General features: G+C 40.2%; 4 protein-coding genes across 6 annotated transcripts; 2 read left to right on the top strand and 2 right to left on the bottom strand.

Annotated features, from left to right (window-relative positions):
* Nucleotides 1–1,715: 1,715 nt before the first annotated feature.
* Nucleotides 1,716–10,081, top strand: dnajc14 (DnaJ (Hsp40) homolog, subfamily C, member 14). The gene is made up of 7 exons (XM_079342646.1): nt 1,716–1,867; nt 3,178–4,575; nt 4,711–4,817; nt 5,067–5,186; nt 5,312–5,472; nt 5,621–5,723; nt 6,933–10,081. The coding sequence occupies exons 2-7, from the start codon at nt 3,364–3,366 to the stop codon at nt 7,234–7,236; spliced, it is 2,007 nt and encodes a 668-aa protein (XP_079198772.1). The 5' UTR covers nt 1,716–1,867; nt 3,178–3,363; the 3' UTR covers nt 7,237–10,081.
* Nucleotides 10,082–11,431: 1,350 nt separating this feature from the next.
* inpp1 (inositol polyphosphate-1-phosphatase) lies at nt 11,432–17,183 on the bottom strand. The gene is made up of 6 exons (XM_079342647.1): nt 16,905–17,183; nt 15,673–15,878; nt 15,515–15,575; nt 13,517–13,717; nt 13,257–13,431; nt 11,432–12,645 (listed from the first exon to the last, which is right to left on the bottom strand). The coding sequence occupies exons 2-6, from the start codon at nt 15,874–15,876 to the stop codon at nt 12,153–12,155; spliced, it is 1,134 nt and encodes a 377-aa protein (XP_079198773.1). The 5' UTR covers nt 15,877–15,878; nt 16,905–17,183; the 3' UTR covers nt 11,432–12,152.
* A 55-nt stretch (nt 17,184–17,238) lies between these two features.
* On the top strand, nt 17,239–19,093 carry LOC306822313 (protein S100-B-like; the record flags this gene model as incomplete). Of its 2 annotated transcripts, XM_079341239.1 has the most annotated exons (4): nt 17,239–17,278; nt 18,073–18,180; nt 18,327–18,470; nt 18,950–19,093. In XM_079341239.1, the coding sequence occupies exons 2-4, from the start codon at nt 18,166–18,168 to the stop codon at nt 19,091–19,093; spliced, it is 303 nt and encodes a 100-aa protein (XP_079197365.1). In that variant the 5' UTR covers nt 17,239–17,278; nt 18,073–18,165. The 2 variants fall into 2 exon arrangements, with proteins under 2 accessions (XP_079197365.1, XP_079197364.1); XM_079341238.1 differs by lacking the exon at nt 17,239–17,278 and having other exon boundaries at nt 17,684–18,180.
* A 74-nt stretch (nt 19,094–19,167) lies between these two features.
* On the bottom strand, nt 19,168–24,700 carry LOC306822312 (bile acid-CoA:amino acid N-acyltransferase-like). 2 transcript variants are annotated; one of them, XR_013778881.1, is made up of 13 exons: nt 24,630–24,700; nt 23,546–23,673; nt 22,480–22,689; nt 21,947–22,046; nt 21,605–21,795; nt 21,330–21,505; nt 21,101–21,217; nt 20,895–20,986; nt 20,610–20,703; nt 20,380–20,460; nt 20,099–20,234; nt 19,475–20,001; nt 19,168–19,409 (listed from the first exon to the last, which is right to left on the bottom strand). XR_013778881.1 is itself a non-coding variant. In XM_079341237.1 (12 exons), exons 2-12 carry the CDS (start codon nt 23,652–23,654, stop codon nt 19,904–19,906), a joined length of 1,404 nt encoding a protein of 467 aa, XP_079197363.1. In that variant the 5' UTR covers nt 23,655–23,673; nt 24,630–24,700; the 3' UTR covers nt 19,168–19,903. The 2 variants fall into 2 exon arrangements, 1 of the variants encoding a protein (XP_079197363.1); XM_079341237.1 differs by having other exon boundaries at nt 19,168–20,001.
* Between the last annotated feature and the right edge of the window lie 102 nt (nt 24,701–24,802).

Genomic DNA, 24,802 nt, shown 5'->3' on the forward strand with positions numbered 1-24,802 from the left:
ACAAAATACATCCACGTGCATCTTGAATTCAGGTTTCTGATGATATATTCACAAATGGAAAAACAGCTCATGAGCCAACCAAACTCAACGACAACATGCGTGGTATTTAGATCGTATTTGTTTGATTTATTTAAGTGGTGCAATGTAGAGGCATCCTTCTTTCACTTTGGCATATGCAAAGGACAATAAGGTGCAGGAAGATTAAAAACATAAACGTGACCATTTTACAAGGAAAATCAAAATAGATAAAATGAGTAAATAATTACAACATGGTAATGTAGGCTACCATGGCCAAAATATGTACTTAAACACATTCATATACACATTGACAATGTGTGGGCACCCATTACACATCCTACTCCTATACAGGCTTAAGAGAGAAAGAAATATACTGGAAAACGTTGTGTGAAAGTTGACTAATTAAATCCAATCAACTAAAGCGTGGTTCTTGTGATTTTTACTTAGCAAATATCTTCCTCACATAAATAAATTTTAATTGTCAAATTTTTACAATACAATGTAAGGTTCTCTCTCAATTCCATAATGTTACCCCATAAATTGAAACACATCTGTGCTGTTGGAGGGGAAAATCTATGTTATATTTGGAAACAAGAAAGTAAAACTTTTCAAATTCTTCATTGTTCTTCACTTATGAGTATTGGGAAAAAAAACCCGGAAAGGTTTTGAATAGATATAAGAAGGTGACAAATGCATTGTGTTCCCTCTCTGGATGTACAATTAATACAATTAATGACCTACAGAGTAATGATAAGGTCAAGCCATAATTATAAGGTATGTTTTGTAAGAGCAAAGGAACACATTTAAAAGGATGGATGTCACAGGCTATGACACTGAGAATCTGTTTTGGGGCCCTCCATCTCCAGTATGGCTTTACTTGCAAAGATTGCGGTGAAACCATTGGCAATTGTGTAAGAAAAAAGTTCTCAATATATTGAAAATATTCAGAAATGAAGGGGATATCAAGGTGAGTGTTCAGCAAAAGCAGTCCTGAATGATGCTTGAGAGTTGGGGGGCAGGAAAAAGGAAAACATTTTTATTGCTAATGAGTGAAGAGATGGACAAGCTGAGACTGGGAGAGGTAGATGTGAACTAACTCCAGGAATTCAACACCACAATTTTGCCTTTTATATTCCAGAACTGGAAATCTGAAGAATTTTATAAAAACAGAAGGGGGAGGTCTAACCTGGGACAGTATTCATGTTCAGATTCTGACTCGCCTCAGTTTAAGAAACTTTTAGAAAATGCAACTGGGAAGTCAGACCAGACCTAGTTTTGTAATTGTTGTTTCGATAAAATCAAACTGCCTTGATGACTGGGTTTTCTTTGGGTGCCTGTGCATTGCAGGGTAGATGGGAATGATGAACCTGTATGATGGGGATATATCTGAATTTCATTCCTTTCATAAGCATGGTCACTCGAAAAAATGGGAAGAGAACAAGGATGGACTTTGCAGAATCTGTAAACAACAGTAAAACTTGTAGCGAAACATGTGCTAAAATGTAACCTATGTAACAAAGAAGACAATTATACACTGCTTTATCATGCTCTAAATTCATCAGAGAACCTGAAACGGATTGTGAGAACAGTCATCGATATACTATTTTCAACATGATTACTTTGTCTAAAAAAATTAAGTGGCCTATCTTTAAGTACTACCAAGATTGGCCTGGAAGAGGCGCAATGCACCGCAAAGCATTTTGACTGCAGGAAATCCTAAAAAAGAAGAAGAAGAAGACGAAGAAGAAGAAGAACAAGAAGAAGAAGAAGACGAAGAAGAAGTGGCTAAAAAAACAACACGGGCACTTGGCTGTCTGTGAACAAATAAGGTTACACATTTATCAAAGAGGTATATATGGCATCCAATGTATTTAAATGCAAAATGCAGATTAATGTGAAGTCTTTACTTTAGCTGGTAAAATATGATTTATGTTAGTGGTCAAACCCCACAGGAAGAGGAAACTACCGTCTATCCTAACCTTAGCATGACCAGCTAACCACAGGTTTTAGCCAACCTTCCTGCTCATTTGGTTGTTTGCTGGTGAGATGTGTTAACCTTGATGTGCTGCGTGATAATCTTGTTTTGAGACCTTATTCAGTCGACTATTGTGAGGTGAGCCTTGTCATAGCAGGCTAATGTTAGTCTGTCATTCTGCTGTGGCTGCTTCCTCATGCTAACACACTTTGCTGTCAGCTAGCATTAGCCGCCTTTAAAAACACATCTGGTGTTGTCAGTGTTTAAATAGCATCTTGATAATGTGTTTGGCTGTCAAACGGACAGGATGGTGCTTTTCTGTGTCCGTGTTAGTCAGTTTTTGGAGGTGTCCTAAGGATCAGTCCTGTTAAAGAGACTGAACCTGAAACAACAACAAAGCAATGCTACTGAATGTAAACTACGCTGCTGTAAAGTCATTTTATTTAAGTAGCGTGTACTTTGAAAGGGCTGGACAAATAAGGATGTGTATGTGCATTACGTGTTCATAACTATGAATTACTTTGTTCTTTATTGAAGACAGCGTGTTTTCATTTGCAGTCAGGCTGAAACATAGAGCTTCACATGAATTTAGGTAGCAGCATGTGAAACTGGACATTTTCATCATCGCTACATCCATTGTGTTTCATTTTCTCCTCAGAAAATAAATGTGTCAGTTATAAAAGGTATTGCCTTCTCTGGTCTCATGTTGTTCAACAAAAAAAGTCTAAACCTGAGATATTCAGTTTATTAAGATCCAAAGACAAATAAAGAAAGACAACAGGTTTTTATATTTAGGGTTGTGGATTCATCTTTTATTACATTTGTTGACATGGCGTTGGCAGTACTATCTGTTCATTGAACACTCAGTTGATTGGGTAGCACTTTCCGCTCTTCTGCACTTTTTAAGGCAAGCAGTATTGATTTATTAAGTCTTCTATTTTGGTTTGTTATGTTTCATATCTATCCATCTGTATAGCATTATATACACCGTATGAAAGAGTTTCTATGCATTAAAACATTGCCACTATTGTCTAACACACCTGCATATATATTAAGAAGCAGCTGTGACAGTGATACAAGTTGTGTAACATAAGTGGCTGCTGATAATGAAACACAGCTTCCCTTTTGAATTCTAGCTACTTACTTTGGGTGTTTTTTTGAATCTCTCTGTTTTACTCTTTCAGATAACCCTCTGACACATGATGTGAGGAGAGTAAAATCCTTTTGACACCTGGAAACGGCTGCTGACATGGTGGACCTGAGACTGGCTCTTAGGAGTCTGGGGAAAATGTTGCTGATTATGGATCTAGGATATTTTCTTCAATGAGATTGACATTTCAAAACACCTTAATAAAACATCAGTAAGGAACATGGAAGAAGAAGCAGCGCTGCGGGAGATGGATGGTGAGATGGACTCTGACGAGGAGATCCCCGATGGTGAATCCACTTCAGGGACACACTCTGGTCAGTGCGAGGCCAGAGATGATGACCTTGAGCAGGAGGATAAAACAGCCTATCTCAAATCTCAGGACATCTCAAATTCAGCCTCTCCCCATGACACTGGAGTTCCAGAAGCAGAGTATTGTGGCTCTGCAGAGGCCAAAGAGGATACTGAGGAGGCCTCAGACGGGTTTGATCGTGACAGCAGCGCAGATCACGAGAACTTGCATGTTATAAACCAAGAAGAGGATGAAGCTGCAAAGGAGCAGCACATGAATGGGGAGTCTGGTTGGAGGACCGGATCTGGAAGGAGATTTAAACTCAGAAGCACTGGATCGTTTTCGGAGCAGAGCAGTCAAAGCGCTTTCTCCTCATTTCAGCGAGAGAGAGTCATGTCAGGTGGAGGAAGACACAAGCAGACCCGCCGGCGCAATCACCACCACCATCAGCAGAACCGAGGTCGCCGGCGAACAGGCAACCAGCTCATCTTGGCTTTCAAGGACATGCTGTCAGAGTTTGTGAGCTTCTGGTGTATCTCCTGCGTCCACATGATGATTGAGATTATTGTCACATTAACTCACAACTGTGGAGTCGGCGTGGAGACTGGAGGTATAAAACTTTACAACTTTGGGCAGCAGCTTGTCGTAAAGATGACGGATATAGCAGGAATGAAGGCGGATGCTGGTCGGTTTGTGAAATGGACAACAAGCATAGGAACAGAGCTGGCTGATAAAATTGTGAGGTCTGCAAAGTGGGTAAAAACGACTGCCTTATCTTGTATGAGACTTTTCTATGTTTTGTTTATTCTCAGTTCCCAGTGGGCAAAGGGTGTGTTTGCCCGGCTCACTGGAGAGAGGGGAAAGCGGTATTGGACAGCTTTACAGGAATCAAGGTTTTGGAAGAGGGTGTTATCCCTGCTGGAGAGGGTTCGCAGCAGGTTCAGAAGGGATGGACATGTACCACTTTCGAGCCCTGAATCACCAGGGAGAGCGGGGAGAAGTCAGCCGGTCCAGGAGCTGGAGAGATTATTGGCTTTAGCTGAGGTACCTGAAGACGAGCTAGACCCCTTTACAGTTTTAGGTGTGGAGGTGCACGCCACTGAAGCCGAGCTGAAGAAGGCCTACAGACAGTTGGCTGTCCAGGTGTGTGTAAAGCTCCTTTGTCTGGGTGAAAAATACGCCTAATAAATGCCTGAATTAATGACTAATGTACAACATCTGAGGATGACTGTTTCTGGTTTACTCATGCAACGTTTTCCTGTGTCCTCTCGCTGTCAGGTGCATCCAGACAAGAATAAACACCCACGAGCTGGAGAGGCGTTCAAAGTACTGAGGGCTGCCTGGGATATCGTCAGTAACCCAGAGACACGACGAGAGTATGAGCTGTGAGTAGGGTCATACAGTGTTTAAATTATACAACAAAGTAAACCTCAAATGAACCAATTTCGTCTTCAGCTTTTACATTGTAAAAATTGATAAAAAGAAATTGGATGAAAGTGTCTTCTGTTTTAGGATTATCACTGTCATCTTTTTGAATGTCGTGTTGTGATTGTGCAGCAGTGATCTGGAGTGTGTTTAATGCCATACGCCTGTTTCGTTATATATCACTAACTGGTCGGCTCCTTCCCATGCAGGAAACGCATGGCAGCAACTGAGCTCTCAAAGTCCATGAATGAGTTTCTCACTAAACTGCAGGATGACCTGAAGGAAGCCATGAACACCATGATGTGCACAAAGTGTGAAGGCAAACACAAGTATGTCCTTACACAACCCTTATGACACACTGACATCTCCTCAGACTGCAGTGAAGCACACCGCTGATTCCTGTTCTGTAGCTGACTTTAACCACAGTCCGGATTCCGCTTGTGTTTGTGTGCAGACGGTTTGAGATGGATCGTGAACCTGCAGAGGCCCGTTTCTGTGCTGAATGCAATCATTGCCATAGCGCTGAGGAAGGGGACCTGTGGGCCGAGTCCAGCATGTTGGGCCTCCGTATCACATACTTTGCCTGTATGGATGGCAAGGTCTATGATATAACAGGTGAGTGTCAGGTTATAATCAGATTGTTCATTTTGTAATTTGCATGAGCTCATTTGTCTCCAGTGTCCTCGTTCCTGCCCATTGATTGTGATCCCAGGTTAAAGAAATGCTCAGTCATGTGACCTCCTGTGATGATGTAATGTTTCAGAGTGGGCCGGCTGCCAAAGGATAAGCATCTCCCCTGACACACACCGTGTGCCCTACCACATCTCCTTTGGTGCAAAAAACAACAGCAGCTCTACACGAAACAGGTATGTCCCCTCAAGTGAAAACAGGTTGCTATGGAAACCAGATGACCTCCCCTGTTGTTATTTATTTTGTTCATGTTAAGTGTGTAAATGACTCCATCCTCCTTGCCGAATGCATGAAGGAAGACAAAAACCCAGACAAAAACACAAACACCCCCCTAGCGGATTGGTGGTGTAGACCAACGCGTTCCCTCGATGCAGGACTATGAATGCTCAATGACAGTTTCGGGTCTATGCTGTAGATGCCGTCGCATTAACTCGGCTTCTGGCATAAGTCAGCCCTGTATTTGGCCTCATATTGAGCCAAAAATGGATTCATTGGTAGTTGTAGGGTGAATATTGCAGTATGGAATTTTTCAAATACTGTCAAAAAGCTAAGGACTCAATTAAAGGTCCCAAATGATACCCTTTTTGGGCTTTATATATCTATTTCATGTGTCGTGTCTATAAGTATTTTCACAATCGTTAATGTTTACAAAAAGTGTCTGTTTTCATGTACCGCCGCTCCATGCAGGCTCTCATCTGCCTGTATTTCTGCCCAGAATCCCCCACAAAAGCAAAAACCCCAACAAAAACGAGCAGACTCCCCAAGTCTGATCTGATTGGTCAGCCAATCTGCTCTCTCGTAATTTGTCAGTCGTTTGGAGTTGTTCTTGGATATGTCCCGCCCCTTTTACCATATTGGGAACGCTACATTCAGTCTGAGAGGAGCTTGCGCTTTCTAGAATGAGCCAATGGGCTTGGCTCAGTGACATCATGGGTTTGTGCTGTCATTGATTCATTTTCAACGAGGGGGGGGCTAGAGACCAAACGTTTCATGCAGCTACTGCTAACAGGAGGAGGAAGGAGATGTCGCATTTCTGCAGATTTTGAATTTTTGCAAATAGATGTGCCTAAACATGCAGAAGACACCTGGAAAACCCACTGAAGAGAAAAGCATAATATGGGAGCTTTAAAAAAAAATAAATGAAGATGCATATTTTTATGAAAGGCATTAAAAGTTATATTATGTAAAGAAAAGAAAACAAACCATTTGTATTTTATATAAAGATATACTTCATCTTAAGATAGTCATATCTCACCCCTAATGCCTCTAAAATGAGCCAGGATTGATTGCACTCGCATGCTGTTTTCACATTAGTGTCTATAAAACAACATTTCACTGGTAAGCCAGTACAAAAGATGTCTGTGTGTTCCATCTCTAACTTTCAGGGCACCTTCAGAGCCATCTCCAGGTCCAACCAACCCTGCAGATCTGCAGGACTTCTTCAACCGCATCTTCAAGGGAGCACCGCCTAATGACATGGCTGCCAATGGGGGCTTCTTCCCCTCAGGTCCACCTCATCACCAACCACCTGGTGCTGGAGCGCCTCCCTTCTCGCCTCCCCCGGGCCCAACCAACCCAACCAATTTCTTTATGCCGGGGAGTCACCGGCCAGAGTCAAGCGAAACATGGGCTGAAAGTGGGAAACCCCCCAGAAGGAGGAAGAAGGTCCGCAAACCCTTCCAGAGGTGAATTGTGTAGACTTCTCAGTGTGTCAAAATCACAACACAAGGACACAATGAATAACGGCCATGTTTGTTTCTTGCCTGCCTGTTGGCATGTCGAGACCTGAATTAAAGAAGATTCAGGTGTGTCAGGCTGGCTGCAGTCCGCCGGAGGAGAGAGGATCATAAAGTGAAGCCTTGGGATTGAACACAAGTATTGAAGGAGGTTTTCAGACATGGAAGTCATGGTGCTTTATCTCTCACTCACCTTATTTTTTTTTTTGGTCTTGACGACTGTAGCCTTGTCATTTTAGTCTTCATCAAGATGCTCTAATGAAACATTTTCCTTTCATAATTTCCTGCCAAATCCTGCAATGCATGATTATTTCATAATGCATTTGAACACTACATTTGTCTCACTTAACTTTTTTTTTTGATTTGTCTCGAGTTAGTTTGGTTCCACTGCGAGTAATGCTTGAAGAGAGCAGGAGAATCAGTGTGACTGTGATCTATTAATCCACATGAAGAAGATAAACATCCATGCAGCATCACTGTGTCAGTGTAATTCATCTTAGTGGCATGTAGGTGTAGATTTGCACCATGCCAAGCATAAGTAACAAGAATAATCCAACCCAGCTCCACCCGACACATCTGAACTGCATGTATGGAGTATGGTATGCTGTGAATCTCTAGTTGTTGGCCTGAACACAGCACACAGTTTTAAATTCTTAAAAGTGACAATTTGACATTTTGAAATGTTGGTGTTATTCTTCGAAAAACCTAAGACTTGATCAACATGGCCTCTGTTGGTACTTTATTTAGCCAGACTAAACGTAAATGTTGGTCGTAGTCTGAGGGATTTATAAAGGGAGTATAACAGCACAGCAGAGTCTTATTTGATATTAATTATTGTGCTATTTACTATTAGTACAGAAAAAAGCCTGTCCTGTTTGTACACAAACAACACTTTCAAAAGTTTATTTCAATCCTATCGGTGTCCTTTGGTTTGATTAGTACTGCCTTCCCAGTCAATTGAATAAGACATCACTTGTGATGTTTAAGTGATGTTTTATTCATAATGAGATAGCAACACTTTTTTTTTTCATCTTTTTTGTTTAATAATTTAAAATTCACAACATTTTCATTAGGGTCGAACTTGTCAAGTGCCATTTTATGCAAGCTATAATGTTTTGGGGTATGTTAAAGCCATAGCTTATACAGTAGTGATTGATCATCATTCATGCAGCTCAGGAAAATAAAAGTTAAAAAAAACACCATTAACCATCAGACCGAAAGTTCTTGAAAATAACGCTGCTACTACTGAGTGTGTTGAGCTCACATCAGATTTGTGCTCCGCCTCGGTTTTTACCTTGAAATGAAGTTTTGCTCTAAACTGGTGTCTTCTTGTGTTCAGTGCTTCTCTCTGTGAGTTCAGCTTTCAAAATGTCAAAGTCACTGGTTCACAGAAAATTGGGGTGAAATTGAGTAGACTGGTTTTCTTTGGATCACGGCAGTATTAGTTTATAACAACATGAAGGTGTCAGGAAAATGATACAGGTCGTATTTTTATTTTTTTTTGGGGGGGGGGGGGGGGGGGGGGTTGGTTTCTCGAATAGAAATAACAGTTTAATTTTCTTCCTAGGTTAATATAAGAAAAAACAGAAGCGTCATTGTTTACAGCTGATATGTGATGATAGTGAAATGGATTTTATGTGCAAAAAAGCATTTGGTAAAAGGTTATTTTTTATATATTACCAGTTAATGAGAACAAGAAAAAAATCATGTTCATTGTATTTTAGTTGTTTTTTGTTGTTGTTTGCACATCCATCCAGGTTGCGACACCAGACGGATCTGAACAGATTCCTCCAGCTGTAGCTGAGTAGGAGTTGTAGCTTGTGAAGCTAATGGCTTATTTGCTCATTTTTTTGGGGTGGGGGGGAAGAATCTGAGTGTTTACCAATAGCAAACCTCATTAAGACTGTTCACATCTGGAGAAAGCCCAGGTCACAGATGTGTGATGCCTACTGAGGGCTTGGTAGCTCGAACACATGAAACTTTTGTTGCATGAATCGTTGAAGCAGTACATTGAGTTTGCCACGCCCTTTTCAAGTTTCACAGCATTTTTTTCTTTAGTGCACATTTAACCAGCTGCCCAGATATGCACTGAGGAATTGTCCTCTTAAGTTGCCCTTCTTTCTAAATGGCATCAACTCCAAAAGAGAGAGGGGAAAAAAAAAAAAAGTAGTCCTGGATGTTGGATATTCTGGGAAAAAGAAATTGAAAGCATAAACAATGGCTACAAGACCAGAAGTATGAATGTTTTTTTTTTTTTTTTTTTTGTTTAAATTGGCTAGGGCTAAATCCTGAGAGAAATTCATACAATGCCTTAGATGTATATTTCCTTTTATAAATTAGAATAATTTGTTCTGGATCTTTTCTATTAAACCTGCTTTTCTTTTACATCCTTGTTTTCTAATGTCCATATTTTCAGACAAACTGTCTTTGCTTCATTGAGTTACTGTCAGATTCGGCCCTGTTCAGGAAACTGGACTCACAGCTACGCATGTTAAGCTGTTTGCTTTTATTTTCTACATGTTCACCTTGACTCGAGAATGTTCAGTGTTGTATGTGTAAAGGTAGCAGGTCGAAGAAAGAGCCAACACTCAAAGATTTTTTTTCTTCTTCTTTTAAACAGAATATGCAGAAGTATTGCAAAAAAAAACAAAAAAAAACAATCTGACAATCATCAGGATTTTTTGTAGGGAATGATGACAGGAGTTCCTTGGCTGGCAAAACAGTTTGAAAATATCACTGTTGGGTTTCTTTCCCCCGCTTTCTCTGGTTTTCAAAATAAAGATGATTTACTCTATGGACATTGTTGTTATACTTTATGCTCAGTTTACACTACATGATTGAGTCATGCGTCTTCATTGCACACATTTTCATAAGACTGTTTCTGTCCTCTACAGGAGCCAGTTAGCCTGCATAGATCGAATCCCTTAATATTTAATTTAACTGATAACCGAGTGGAAAAGAGCTCTGAGTGTCATCATTTTACCACTTATGGCTTTTCTCGGCTCTGACCTTATTAACTGATGGAGCTGTAGCTGTGGAAAGAGGGCAGGCTAAGTGTAGCCCTCTGCTCCTTATAAGGAGCTGTTTTTAGAGAGGTGAAGACTCCTGCACACAGCATCATTTCAGTGTCATTCACTCGTTTGACCTACTGTAGCCTTTTACAGGTTAGATGAGGTGTCTGCTATTCAGACGAGCAGCATGAAGAAAATGTCCAATCAGAAGCAGTCTTGTGATTTCCTATAACCTTTTCCTCAGCTGTCCAGCAGTGAGCACTGTGCCAACGTTTGACTTCTAGACCTTTTTATGCATCACATAGAGGAGCTGTAACAACGCTCTGAAATGTTTAATAACTGATTATCAGATCTGGGTTTAACAATGTTCACGTACTGATTAAATGTGTTGGAACCAAGCGGCTCAATAACATTTGTGACTGAGAGAGATGGTCTTCTCTTTGTGGCCCATCACATCACATGGAGAGTCACACTCATCCAGTTAGACACAGGATCAAGGGGAACCAAACGTCCTTTAGCGATGCACACACTTCAACATCGATTAGCTAAATTTCAATCCTTAACAAGATAGGTAACATAAATATTGTATCTTTTCATCAATGTTTTTTTAAAAAAGGACAAAGTGTTCACTATTTTATATCAAGGTCAGCAGACAGGTGTCTATATTTAGTTTTTACTAGACTTTTACGAGTGAAGCAGGGTCGAAATTCTAGCTGCTTAAAGGTCCCTGCAAAAAAGATTATACTTTATCTGACTTGAGAACATCTCTGATTGGTCCAGGACTCAAACAGCATTCAGAAGAGTCAGAGTCTTCCTAAGTCAGCACGATCTTTAAAGGTTGGCACTTTCATACTGCCAATTCAAGGCGGGTTATTTATTGACGTTATGACTTGTTTGCAACGCCGTGACACAATGTTAAACCACACACTGGAGCGCCACGACTCAGGCGTAATGACTTTGTTACGGCACTATTAGGGGATCACAATCCACGACATGGAAATAATAAACAGAACAGTTTTAGAGGAAGCTCTTAACACTTCAATTATAATATATTTTCTTTCTGTAATATTAACAAATATTGAACATGATACTCGGTAATTGGTTTGTGTGTTTTAGGGACACAAATGCAATTCAAAATGAGCTTTTATATATTTTTATTACAGTATTTGGAACTTCTCTTTCCGACCAACATATCCACTTTAACTACACGTAGATCTCTGACAGCAGCACTGAATAAAGCTTGGACTTCTTGGTAGCAGTTGAGTTACTCAGATGTTCTCAACCATTTGTTGATGTCGTTTCGAGTAACATTCAATCTGCGTGACCAGTCCCGTAAAAGAAACCATTTAAAAAGAGATGCACTCATGTGAAATCAGACTGACAGTTATTAGTCATACAAAAGTTATAAAAGTTTTTTGCAGCAAGTCAGAAAGAGAGGAGCTGCATGACGTGCTTCAGGTAAATTGATTGGTGTTTCAGGTCCTGGGTTGTGACTGTTGAACTTACAGTGCAGCCCTCGCTCCTGGAAACACAAGTCCTGTTTACTTTGATTTGAAATGGAGTGTCAGCAACTTTATGTTATTTTTTTCTCAATATGCAACCCAACCATAAACCTGTACTCTAACTCTCCACTGATAAAGAAGCAATGTGAAGATATTTAACGCAAGCAGGACGTTTGTGATATGCGCAGCTCTCAAATATATCAGGTTAAAAAAGTAGACAGGATTATTTAACATTAAAATATTTCATTCCTTAACCCCAACCATGTCTCACATATACATTACATTGAAAAAAATGAATACGATCAAATTTGCAACAATCTTATCATCCGTCTCTAAACACATCCACCTCTCCTCGACTACAGCTTCCCTCTCAGAGCTCCAGTGACACTGCTCAGTTGAGAACAGTCTCTATAAGCCACCAGGCCGCCGTGGTTGGCCCAGCGGTTTGCTCCTTTATACTCAGTGTATGGCTGGTGATAGGTCAGTTCTGTCTGCTGATCCTGTGCTTTGGAGCTTGACTGGAGACTCTTATGAAGGTCCACCACCCCTCCTCCGAGGGCTCGGAGCAAGGCGTGAGGGGCGCAGGAGTCCCACTTAAAGGTGCTCCCCTCTGACAGGACGTAAACATCAGCCAGGCCCTGAATCACACACAGGATCTTGTATCCGGCTCCGGAGGCGTACATCAGCCTGTCAGGGCCGCACAGCGACGTCAGAGCTTCCTTCACCACCTGCTTCTCACTGGAGCTCAGCACCACGGACAGACGCCCTCCTGACCCAGCTACTGGCAGAGACTCCGAGCACACGTTTACGTTGCCATAGGACACGCCCCAGAAGTGCCTCCCCCTCCAGCTGTGGATGCAAATAATATGTGTTGGTTAAAGTTGCTTTTACGACAACATGGCCATGCAGTAACCTGGGTAACAAAGCTCTTCTTAAGGCTCAGGAAGTTCATCTGGTCAAAGTCAAACTGTCACCTAAACACTTCCCCCAGTTTTCTGATTTATCTCACACGTAGAGTGTCAGCTCTGAGTCGTACCGGAATACGCTTGCGCTTCGAAAAAGAGGAAGAGATACACGAAGGCAGCAATGATTATATAGAATGAACTTACAAACATTTCCTTTACACTTACAGGAGGTTTGATCATGAGGTCACAGTTTGTGAGGGTTAGTAATAAACTGGTTGAAAAGTGTTTAGATCAGGCACACTTAAGATCTGAATTTGATTGAGTCCAAAAAGCTCCGGAAAGGAAGAGGTGGAAACTAGGTTGTCTAAGATTGAAGATTTTCATATTTCTATTTAGCTTTTTTAAAGGAAAAGTGTCTCATACCTATCTGAAAATTTAACATGTTTCATATCACGCCAGTTATGTAGGATTGCATTGATTAGAAAACAAAAAGACTGTGGGCGTTCAAAAATGTTTGTGTTTATAAAAACCTCACAAACGTTTTTTTCAACTCACCCTCCGCCTTCTGGGATTTTATGGTTGAACGGCTGGTTGATGACGCCCATGACAGGCTCGCCAGTGCTCCGTAGATAAACTCCGATGAGGACCAGAGCGCACTGCAGACCTGACGGGGAGAGGTGTCCCTCCTCCAGCACCTCCTCTCTGCCCTCTATGTACTGACTGGTGGCATCTTCATGATAAAGGCAGAACAACGTCAGTGAGGCTCCACCCTCTGCAGGGTGCTCAAACAAAGCCTCGGGATCACCGTTTCTCACCTATGGGGTCGATCCAGATGCCCAGCTCGGAGGGGCTAAGGGGCACTTTCAGACCGTCGGTGTTGGCGTTGATGGTCGCTGGGTCCTGGTGGATTGCTCGAGCAAGGAGAGAAGCCGCCACGTGGTCGCCATCCAGAACAGTGGCGAGCAGCGTGGCGGTGTCCTGCTCTGTGCCACAGACTGTGACCGTCACACTCTCTCCTGGTGTAACAGAGGCAGAGAGACTTCATCTCAATGCTTGACAACACATGACTGTAAATATTTACATAGTGCAAAGAGCAGCAATCTTCAGTGTTTGGACAGAGACACATGAATGTTTGCTCTACGTTCAGATTATTGGAGATGAAAGATGATTCACGCTCTATGAGGTACATCGTCACGTCAAGTTTAAGAGCGATTATAAAATGATATTCTTACTAAACTAGTATGAGCTCTTATTCTGACAGTCTGCAACTATAACAATACACAATATTGATAGAGAGGTTACCATATCTGGACCTCAGTAATATCCAACAAGTGCCAGTGGAGTTACCAGTTAGCAATAGAAATAGAAATTAACAAAACAACAACAAAAAAAGAAAAATGTATGCAGACAAAACACACACACACACACACACACAATCTGCATACAGCAAAGTACCAAGTGAACCCTGACCACATGTCTCGACCGAGCTTCTGTACGCTGAGTGCAATATATCATCCTAGAATATCCAGAGCACTAACAGTGTGACAACCTGTGATGGCTTATTTATATAAAACATATTTTTGGTGGTCTTTACAAAAGTCTCCACAGGAACCACACACTCATTTGCTCGTTTTAAACAGTCGTGAAGTCTTTTTTTGTTGTTGTTTTTGAAACAAGTAAAGACGTCAGTTCGAAGGTGCTAAACGCAGGTATTGCATGTTTGACCATTTCAAAGACGTTCCTTTCCTGCTAACTCCGTTGTTGCTATTATCTGGTTCTTTATTTGAATTTATCGATCAATCTTTATTTATTTATTTGTAGAGCGTCAATTCATAACAGGTGTTATCTCGAGACACTTTACAAAAAGCAGGTAAAGGACCTTACTTATGGCTATATTACAAGAGCCCAGCTTAATCCAACATCACGTGGCAAGAAAAAACTTCCCTTTAACAGGCAGAAATCTTCAGCAGACCCGGGCTCATGATGGGATCTTCCCTTGAAAATGGGATGAGGGAGATGGGACAAGACGCAGAAACAAGGATAGGAGAGGATAGGGGCTGAAAAGGCTCAGATGACAGGTTGTGGAAAAATCTATGTGGACCAAGAAAAAGAACAGGACTCGCCCTTCTTATCACCGCCATAAAGGCTTAAAGTACTTCAACCCAACTGTTCCAAATGAGTGACTCTGTGTTCAACAGATAACAATGAGGTTATAATAGGCAGCTTCAAGGTGAGTGTTTGGAGGTTTTAAGGTTACGTTAAATTAAATAATCTGTTCGACCTCTATTGAACCAAAAAACGAGAATATGTGGTCTATCTTTTGATCAAACTATTAACGGAGTCACCAGGAAAAGGAATGAAACGTCTTTGAAATGCTCTTACGTGTGGTAACTGTTTTCTTTATTGCCCTGTGTGCCTTTGAATTTCCTCCGGGAACAAATAAAGCTCATCATATCCTCAGGTAACCTGACTGATCGGTTGGTAGGTTTTATTGTATAATATGCTGTCCAGTGTCAGATGTTTTTGAACATCACTAAACAGAACATATCAAATAGAAGATAATGCTGGAGATGTGTTAGAAATGCTGTTATTATACTGTTGTGTAGTGAAGCCTTCTCAGTACTTCTGTTTACACATCTGTGCCAAACCTGTCCCCAGTCCATGTGGAAAACGTCTATTTTTATACTACCTCAAAAATGACCCATTTCAACAATGGCTCCTTTTTCACCAGAACCTGCTTTAGCTGTGAATTCAATGTCAGCTTTTGCAGAAAACTGTTACAATGATGTGCGAGTCAAATATAAAGTTATTACCAAGGCCGTTCTCAAACTTGTTGGACTCCTCTCCATGAATGAAATCAGCCATCTCAGGAAACTAAACAAAGAAAGAGACAAGGACATGATGACAATCGAATATACCAGCTTTAGGCAGACACAGCAGACAAACCATACTGCTCTCTGACTTCTCCGACCTGGGCACCAACATCGTAACGGATCATTTCCTGGATCACCACGTCGGCTAGTGTCTTAAAGTCCTGGACGAACTTCTTGTTCTTGTCGTCTCCAGTCTTCTCTTGTACGAGGAGCTGAAAAAGCTGAGCCTCCTGCCTACAGACCCGGGCAACATTGGCCGCTTTCTCAGCCACCCGGAGCAGCAGCTTCAGTAGATCAGCCATGACTGCACAGAAGAGAAGAAGCAGAGGAGAAGTTTCAGTTGACACAAAGATGGAAACAGTGTGTGTCTGTCTGTCTGTGTGTGTGTGTGTGTGTGTGTGTGTGTGTGTGTGTGAGAGAGAGAGAGAGATGAAAAGATACGAGCTGGGTCACCCTTGCACATATGGAGCTAATTATAGCCTCCAAATGAAAACAGGGCATTTCTGAAAAAGACAATCATATAAGGGATTGGTTATTGCATGTTATCCAACACAGTCTGCCAAAGTCAAATTCCAGATAAAAATAGACTATTAATCCCAAATGTTGTGTTTTAATCTAAAAGGTCTGCTACACTTTGTTTGATTGAAAGATTATTGTCTATTTGATTGATTAGCTTTTACTAGTGGGTTTAATTGTCACTGTTTTGGTTGTTATTGTGTGTAAGTATGCATTTGTACATATGTGTGAATATGTATGTATTACATAGATAAATGATAGCTAGATAGCTAGATAGACAGATAGATGATCTAATTAATTTGGTTTTGAAAACGTGTGTTCTTATTGGTTTCTTCATCTCTTAAGAGGTGAGGTCACTTGTATGAGCCTGCTGGCTTCATGATCTCTCCTGAAACCTTTTATATTTTGTAAACCTTGTTGATGCATTCTTATGTATATGTGCTAAATAAATAAATATAAAGTAACATGTCTTTGAAAATAAGGTATGTAAATGTGTAATAGATTAAAAAAAAAACGTAAAACACAGCATGGTGTGTGACTACCTGCTACTTAGTGCCACCTACACACTGCTGAGTACTATTAGTCATTTTAGAGGAATATCACATCATTTTTGTTTTCTGGGGATGGAAGAACATGTAAAGTAATTTTTGCTCCAGGTATTTCGACCTCTGACTACACACAACACATGAATCTATATGACAGCTACTGTTATTAACAATCCTGTGAACAGCTTTACAAATGCAAGCATTTACCATGTAGAAAATGAATTTAACTTCAGAGCACAAAAACAACAATGTGAAGACTGAAACCTTACCAAACTCAGGTCAACCTTATCCTCTGATAGTTTCTCTCTCGTCTGTTCTTCTGCGAAGCTGTCTTTTACTGTCCGCTGTAAAGCAACACAGACTGGTTTCGTTATGAAACGAAAATGTAAAAATGCACGTAGTTTCAGTAAAACAGTGGCGCTTAATTTAAGCCCAAGATTCCTCTGCTCTGGTGCATTTACGTCAGTTTCCTATCGCAGGAAGGGCGGACGCTCCTCTTTCATCTAGGCCACCAACTTCAAGGTATGGACAGGCGCGTCAGCACAGAACACGGCTCCTCCTCCTGCTCCTCCCAGATACAACAATTTAAAGGTGTAGACAACCGGAAACGATGCCGCGGCTCGTTCATGGGCAAATTTGAAACGTAAGCTTCAGATTTAGGTTGGCTCTAAAGTTTGATTTGAACACATGGGGAACACTTTGTAAAGATAATCATCTTGTTCGTTTCTTATATTAAATTAAATAATCAGAAATTCATAAATTACATTTTGTATGTAACAATGTAACAAGAGCTGACATTACAGTTTCATTCAGCACATTTCTCTCTCTCTCTCTCTCTCTCTCTCTCTCTCTCTCTCTCTCTCTCTCTCTCTTTTAAAGATTTAATTTTGGGCATTATGTGACTTTATCTGAGAAATAGGACTGTAAAAAGAGGGAGCCACAAAGAGACAAGTAAAAACAAAACTGCAGTCAGTCTTCTGTCAGTCTGTCTGTCTGTCTGTCTGTCAGTCTGTCTGTCTGTCTGTCTGTCTGCCTCTGTAGAGCACAAGGTTCCATGCTACATTTCTGTTGGGGCTTTTATGTAAGACGTACATTGAGTTAATGTTTTAGTTAAGGCCTTTAAATAAGAGTATTCCTCAATATTTCTTTAACTGATGTCTTTACACAAATGAAATGCAAAAAACGGTGCAATTTGTGTATTTGTAGAAGCACATATTAATGAAATCCCTGCAATCCTGCTCCTTCTGTTTTTTTTCATGCAACTTCTGTAACACGCTAACCCCAATACAAATGCACAATGGTGAAACTTGATCACAGGGAAATGACACATTTTAAGAGCAAATGGGTTTTGGTCAAGTCTCTGACCACTGACATCCATTAAGTCGTCCATTAAGTAGCACATGAGAAACCTTCATGTGGTTCATCAATACAGTTTAGTGTCCACAGTGAACAGGGCGAGGCAGTCAACACACTGCTGGGTGAGCCATCAGTCGCACTTAGGATCCTTACAAGACATAGCAGTTTCTTAGGATGGAGGTAAGAAAGGTAAGTGATGCAGGTTTATGTAATCTATTCTGAGATAATAATAATTTAACATGATGTACATGCATTCATTTATTGTAAATGTATCGCACCATTTTAATGTGGAAAGCAAATGTGCTTTTGAGACTGGTTAAAACTGTCTGTTGCAGGCTTCAAAGGAAAGTATGTCAGACCTCGAGAGCGGCATGATCGCCATCATCAAAATTTTTCACAAATACTCGGGTCACAAGTGCAACCTGAAGAAAGCAGAACTGAAGGAGCTCATCAACAATGAGATGAATCATTTTATTATGGTAAGTTTTGGACATGAAAGTATAGAACTGGAATGCTTAAGTCAGAACTGTTTACTATAATTATACCGACTAAAATGTGTCATTCATGCTTACTTGAGGCATCAGTGCACCATTGTATAAATGTGGTTTGTGGTAAATTAGGTGTAAAATGTTGCCTTGCCTTTTTATTCCGTCTATAAGCAAGTCGTCAGTTCATCATTACTATTGTCTTTTCATTTAATTCGTCATACACATGCATATGAAAAATCTTATTCAGACTGAGCTTAAAGCTCTAAGCCACTCCTGGCCAAGAGTTAAATTCTTAGGGCTAACCCTAAGAATAACAATTAGTTTAAATATCACAAATATTGAAACCATTAGAGGCTTTTACCCTTTTCACAGAACCATCATTGTACATTCACAAAGACACAATGCAAAGATGAAAACAATGCCACTTTCAATGCTAATTTCTATTTTCCTTCACTTGTCCCGCTCAACAGAAAATTCAAGAGAAAGAAACCCTTGACGAGCTCTTTGCTGATCTCGACCAGAACGGAGACCTGGAGATTGACTTCAAAGAGTTCATCACCCTCATTGCTATGGTGACCTCAGCGTGCCATGAACTCCATCCCAAAGCCACATAATTTTTAGTTAGCATGTATACACATTCGATTATAAAAAAATCGGAGGAATCAAGTGAAGAAAATGTCCATCAAACAACTTTACAAATGAATCTTTATTACATGTTCAGTTCAGTAGCATCGAAGATTGTGGTGTAAAAAATGTTGATCTAATGTACATGAAGTGTAAAAGTGAAAAGAAGCATATACTCGTAAAGGGGATCCCAATAAAGTAACCATACAGTGTGTAGTACAATGTCTCTACATTATTTGGACATACACAATGTAATTTATACAAAAGAAATGGAACCTGCAAGACACCCACAGAAGACCTGCACCTCTGAATCAGCAGTTCAGGTCCAAGCAGCACTGTTAATTTAACACATAGAGTATGTATGTATATACCGGTATATATGAGACAGATCTGATGGGTATAGGGAAGGGGAAATAATCGTTGCAATAAAATAGTATTTCAAAGTTTTTTCAATGTTTATCAATGTTTGTATGTATGCACCCAGAAGCAAAAACACAATGTTCAAAACTTCTACTCAGGTGACTTCAATTCTGAAATTTTTGACTGGTCAACAAGTTTGCCATCCCTCTCTCTCTTTCCCTCCCCCCTTTTCTTTTCAATTTTACAGCTAATTTTAAAGTTTGGGAAGTACTTTTTGGTGTTATTAGTCTTAAAAGCTACGAGATAATCAGGAAACAGTGGAAAAGGGGGAGGAGTTTGACTCAATCAAGCATGTGCAAAAACCACCCAGCTGCCACAGTGCTCAAGGGTAAAGGAGAGCATACAGCACCCCCTTGTGAAAAAAAGAGTTGGTGTTTTTTCTATCTCAGATGACTTTCCATGAAATCCAGAATTTTCTTCCAGGAATCTTCTTGTGCAGCAGCATGGGGCGCGTGGTGACCTCCCCACTGAACAAACACTGCAGGACAAAGAAAACACATGTTCTATTGCTTACTGCATATGTTTTATATTGCAACAAACAGCCTCACATTACAGATTTTATGGTCGGGGCTCACATTTATTTGGTTTGACCCTCCACATTGAGATTCTTGCATTTGGTGCATAAGGAGGTTCAATCAAGTGACCAGCACCGGGGTATGACAGACGGGTGAATAGATGGGATTTACCCACAGTGTTCAGGGTCTCCTCAATCTGATGAGAAATATAACAGAGTTATAAACTTTTCTGGACCTTATTTTATAGTATAAACAATGAGGTCCCGGGCTACTTTATAAATTATTTCTGACAATGATAATTGGCTTAAGCTTTAAAATATAGCACAATAGGACAATCTCACCAGGTCTGCATTCTCTTTGCTTGAAGCGCTCAGGTCATCCCCACTCTCAATGTACATCAAGGGGCAGGCCACATCTTCTACCTGCAAAACCACATACAAATATGAATACACATACATACATACAATATGTATACACATTGAATCTTTTTTAGTGTGCGTGTGCGTGTGTGTGTATTCAGTCCTTGTGTTGTGGTGTGTTCAGGGGCATTAGAGGCTGTCTTTCACATCACCTTCACAATGCTCTCAGGGTTCATGTTTTCAGGCAAGGAAATCATTCTGAAACTAACATTGCCTTGATCATCATAAGTCCAGTATTGCTCTGAACTAAAAGGACAAGTCAACAAAGGAAAAAATATATTTTTTTATCAGTTTTTATTGAAAAAGTAAAAAAATACACATTTTCTGCTTTTTAAACATGTTAATGTTCATAAGTTATTAAACAACATATTGCTAATCTAAAAATTGCAATTAAATATAATGCAATATAATAATTATTATCTTTAATTAGCACTTACTCTTCAAAGCTTCCTATCCTGTCACTTGAATCTGCATCTTGAAGCTTGGGAGTGCTTCCTACTGGACCGTTGATACAAATCAAACAAGATGGCTGAAAAGGAAAACTTTGAATGTTAAAAATTAGAATGCACATCTCTAACACAAGACATGGTCATGTTGCATATTCATTTCACTTCTATTTAAATACAGCAGCTTTCTGACATACTTGGACACCTGTCTGAGCAGCAAGTCGAAGAGTGAGATAGACTCCAAAGGAGAGGCCAATGATCCCAACTCTGTTGGCACAGACCTGATGGTGATCTTGAAGTAGTTGGAATGCAGTCTGTCAACACAAAAGTATACACTTTGTAGGTCCTAAATAAGTTACTGATTTGTTTGTGAACATTTTAAAGGTGAGAAGTATACAAATGCCCTACGTATGAGGTGACAAGTACCTTGAAATAAGAATCCCCGACATTAACTTGGTGCTGAGGACCTGGCAAGTCTTTGTGCCCTATGTAAGCAAGGGCCAAGCTAGCATAGCCCCTGGATGCAAACAGGGCAGAGCGATACTCCACCAGTCCTCCACCCATTCCCCAAAGGTCCAACATGGCTGGAAATGGTCCTGGGCCTGGATATCAGTACAATGAGTGCTGTTGAGTTTGAGTGCTGCAACCTTCACACAACAGCATTGAAATTTGTAGGTGAGTGTGTTACATTTTGTACTCACCAGGAGGTAAAAACAATGTTCCTACTACTCCATTCTGATGAATTTCTATTCTCTTTACGCCCGGTGCCATATACCAGCGCTCAGTGGTTAAGGAAGCCAGTTCTGTGCTCTGATCTTTACTAGGTGAAACGTGGCCCTCCAGCAAGGACATATGCACCACGTATGGAGTCTCTACGTTTTTTTTCCTAAGCCTGTAGAAATAATAAACAGCACATTTTTACACAAACTGAGTGTTCACCATTTAATGCACAATGTACACGTGTTTAAGACAGCAGATCGTTGGATATAAGAATAATCACTTTGTGGTGTTTGTCTCTCAATTAAATTGTCTTCATCACCTGCCTTAATCCTTCCCTTTTTCCGGGAACTGGCTGCAGACCCCAGAACAGTCCCATCGGGTCACAGCCTATATATGAGCCTCCAACTGAATCATCCTTGGTCACTGTTCAGGAAACAAAAAAGGGAAACAAGTTACCAGCTGCTTTTTATAAAAATTTAATAAAAATCTAAAGATTTTTACGCCTGTTCACACCCAGTCTCAACATACATTCTAAAGGAGTCAGTTTGAACCAGATATGTACTCAGACGGGTTTGGGAGAAATTTGGCCATACTGAAAGATCATCTGATTAAGCTGAGTGCAAGACCACTTGCTTTTCATTCTCGTTGAATATAATACTTCTCAGCTGTGCAGTTTTCAAATCTTTTGGCTTTAATGTATATGAACAAGTAGTGGAAACATTTTATAACTGTCAGAGCTGTCTACTTTTGAATGTGTCACATCGCTCACATGTTGTGAATAGGACCCTTGTTCATGTAATCAGACTATTCACTCACGAAATTTGCAATGACATAAATGAAACCGAGTGAGACTCACAGTGGACGGTGCCATCTGCCTTTGTGTTAAAATGGGCAAAGGACTCCCACAAGTCACCATCCTCACAGTGCATTCGGGCACACATGGTGACAGCACAGTGTGGGGGTAGGAAACTTCCTTTAATGCTGATCTTTTCATCAATGAGGGCACGAACAGGCGAGGCTGTCAATAGGGGGGCGAGTCTGTAGCTGCTCCTCCAATGAATTCCACCTAAAAATATATTTGTGCACATTAACGTATGACAAAAGAAATTCAAATAACAGGCTCAAAAAGGTTTCCAAAACATACCTTCACCAAGGCCATTACAGATTATGAAAATGCATGCATTCACAGACAGTTATATAATGTACCTCACAACATTAACACCTACTGGGAGCAAATAGACCAAGTAGCCTTAACACCAAATCATCAACCCTCCAGTTGTGACCAATTGTTCAATCATCTGACAAAAAATAATCCTAGTTCAAGACGCTTTATGTTTCATAATCAAAATATACACAACTATAAGAGTTAGGAGACAATTATGATTGTTTCAGGGATACATTCGTGTTTATTGTGCTTGTGTAAATAATGATGTAATTGTGACTGGCTTAGCAACTTTGACTGATTGAGAAATTAAGTCAATTATAATAGACATCTCAAAACAGAGTTTCCATGGTGCAGAAAACCAAACCTTATTTGTGGAGAGTCAATATACAACAGGAATATTTTTGCAGTAAATCATACTTGCAATCATTTATTCACTAATGCAAACGTTTATCTTAAGCCTCGAAAGGTTCTTCTGATTTACAGTTCTCATGTAAGGTAGGTGCATCAGAAGACGGATATTAAACTGTTAGCTTTTGGAATGCTCTGCTGTTTCATGCCTGTTGAAATCACACTTTACAGTTTCACAGCTTGAAACGAATCATCCAAATGCTTTTGTAGCCTTTCAGAACTGTCATTCTGAGTGTAATAAATGTCCATCTACTCATAGTCAGTAAGTAGACTGCACCGCTCAACACAGGCACAAACACCACGATAGCACATTTAAGGAACAAAAAAAAGAGCAACGAATTATTCTTACCCACAGCGCGTTGACAACATGCCAGGTTCCTGGGTATTCTGATACATGGAACCATCTTTATTACTGCATTCTGTTGTACTGCTGTCACAACCGCATGCACTCTGAACATTGTGATGTTTTTCTGGACCCTAAGAAAAAGATGAGTAAAGATCAAACACCTAAACAAACAAAGAAATGTTCAAGCGCTGTGTTTTTCATGTGGTGTGACTTTATTCTTGTGAACAAAGGTGTCAAATATTAAACCTTAGCCTACTGACCAAGGCATAACCTGCACTCTCTGCAGCCAGGTTGTGTCTGGTTAACATTTGATGCTCAGTTAGATATTAACCCTAGACTTTGTCCATTCTTACACCTACTTTCAAGGTCACTGTTGTATCACAAATAAAACAAATTTAAGAAGCTGATTTACTCTAGTAACTGTACAAGGCAGAGTCCCAAATTGGTAGAACCTGAATCTGCATGTTGTATGCCAAATCTCAAACAGTCTGTAGTTTCCATAATGACAAATAATGAACATGTACATATATGCTCTGCACCTGTATGAGTTATTTACTGTATCAGTTGATGTAAAGGCGTTAAGAGGGCTGTTCAGCTGACTACCTTTATAGACAGTCGGTCAGAATGCAACAGAACAGTTTTACTTCCATGTGGGTTGTTTTAAAAATGTTATAGACGGTTTTAGGGGGCACTAAATGATATTCCTACGAGCTAATAATATGTCTTCACATTTTAAGTTTTTGAGATTTGATTAGCCTATAAAGCAGAACCCACACGGACCAAGCCTATGGAGAGGTTTTGGTGGCCTTTGAGGGGAAAAAAAGACAAGATACATATTATGTATTTATTCATATGCATTTGTATTCACAGTAAAGATTATTCATCTTCTTTTTACACACGATGATATTCAGAAAGGAACTCTGGTGAAAGTTTGTAGAATTTCGGCGATACTTTTCAACTTGTTTTTCTTGTTTGTTTTTTTTGCACAGGCTGCCACTATGTTCTTTAAATAATGTACAAACGTGTGTGCATAAGAATGGCAACAAGCACATCTATGTTCTGTAAAGTATATGCATAGTTTTCTTACCCCCAGAAGTCCTAGTCCACGGTAAAGATCCTGCTGAAGCACAGCGACTTCAGTTTATAAGTCAAAAACATGGTCGGACATATAAAGGGGCGGGGTGTCCTGTCGCTTGTTTGCAGGCTACCATAGACTGTAAGGTTTGTTTGCACATGTACCTACAATAAAATGCTTGCCTT

Source organism: Symphodus melops (genome assembly GCF_947650265.1).
Source record: "Symphodus melops genome assembly, chromosome: 4".
Lineage (NCBI taxonomy): Eukaryota > Metazoa > Chordata > Actinopteri > Labriformes > Labridae > Symphodus > Symphodus melops.

Bases quoted from the DNA above. Each gene is read 5' to 3' on its own strand.
- dnajc14 (XM_079342646.1), top strand. From the start codon at position 3,364: ATGGAAGAAGAAGCAGCGCTGCGGGAGATGGATGGTGAGATGGACTCT. The intron at 4,576-4,710 runs GTGTGTGTAAAG...TCTCGCTGTCAG, and splicing joins ACAGACAGTTGGCTGTCCAG to GTGCATCCAGACAAGAATAA. The intron at 5,473-5,620 runs GTGAGTGTCAGG...GTAATGTTTCAG, and splicing joins CAAGGTCTATGATATAACAG to AGTGGGCCGGCTGCCAAAGG.
- LOC306822312 (XM_079341237.1), bottom strand. From the start codon at position 23,654: ATGTTCAGAGTGCATGCGGTTGTGACAGCAGTACAACAGAATGCAGTA. The intron at 21,506-21,604 runs GTGAGTACAAAA...ACTGATATCCAG, and splicing joins AACATTGTTTTTACCTCCTG to GCCCAGGACCATTTCCAGCC. The intron at 20,987-21,100 runs GTATGTCAGAAA...TTTCCTTTTCAG, and splicing joins CTGCTCAGACAGGTGTCCAA to CCATCTTGTTTGATTTGTAT.
- inpp1 (XM_079342647.1), bottom strand. From the start codon at position 15,876: ATGGCTGATCTACTGAAGCTGCTGCTCCGGGTGGCTGAGAAAGCGGCC. The intron at 13,718-15,514 runs GTAATAACTTTA...CTGTTACACCAG, and splicing joins CAAGTTTGAGAACGGCCTTG to GAGAGAGTGTGACGGTCACA. The intron at 12,646-13,256 runs GTGAGTTGAAAA...TTGCATCCACAG, and splicing joins AAAATCCCAGAAGGCGGAGG to CTGGAGGGGGAGGCACTTCT.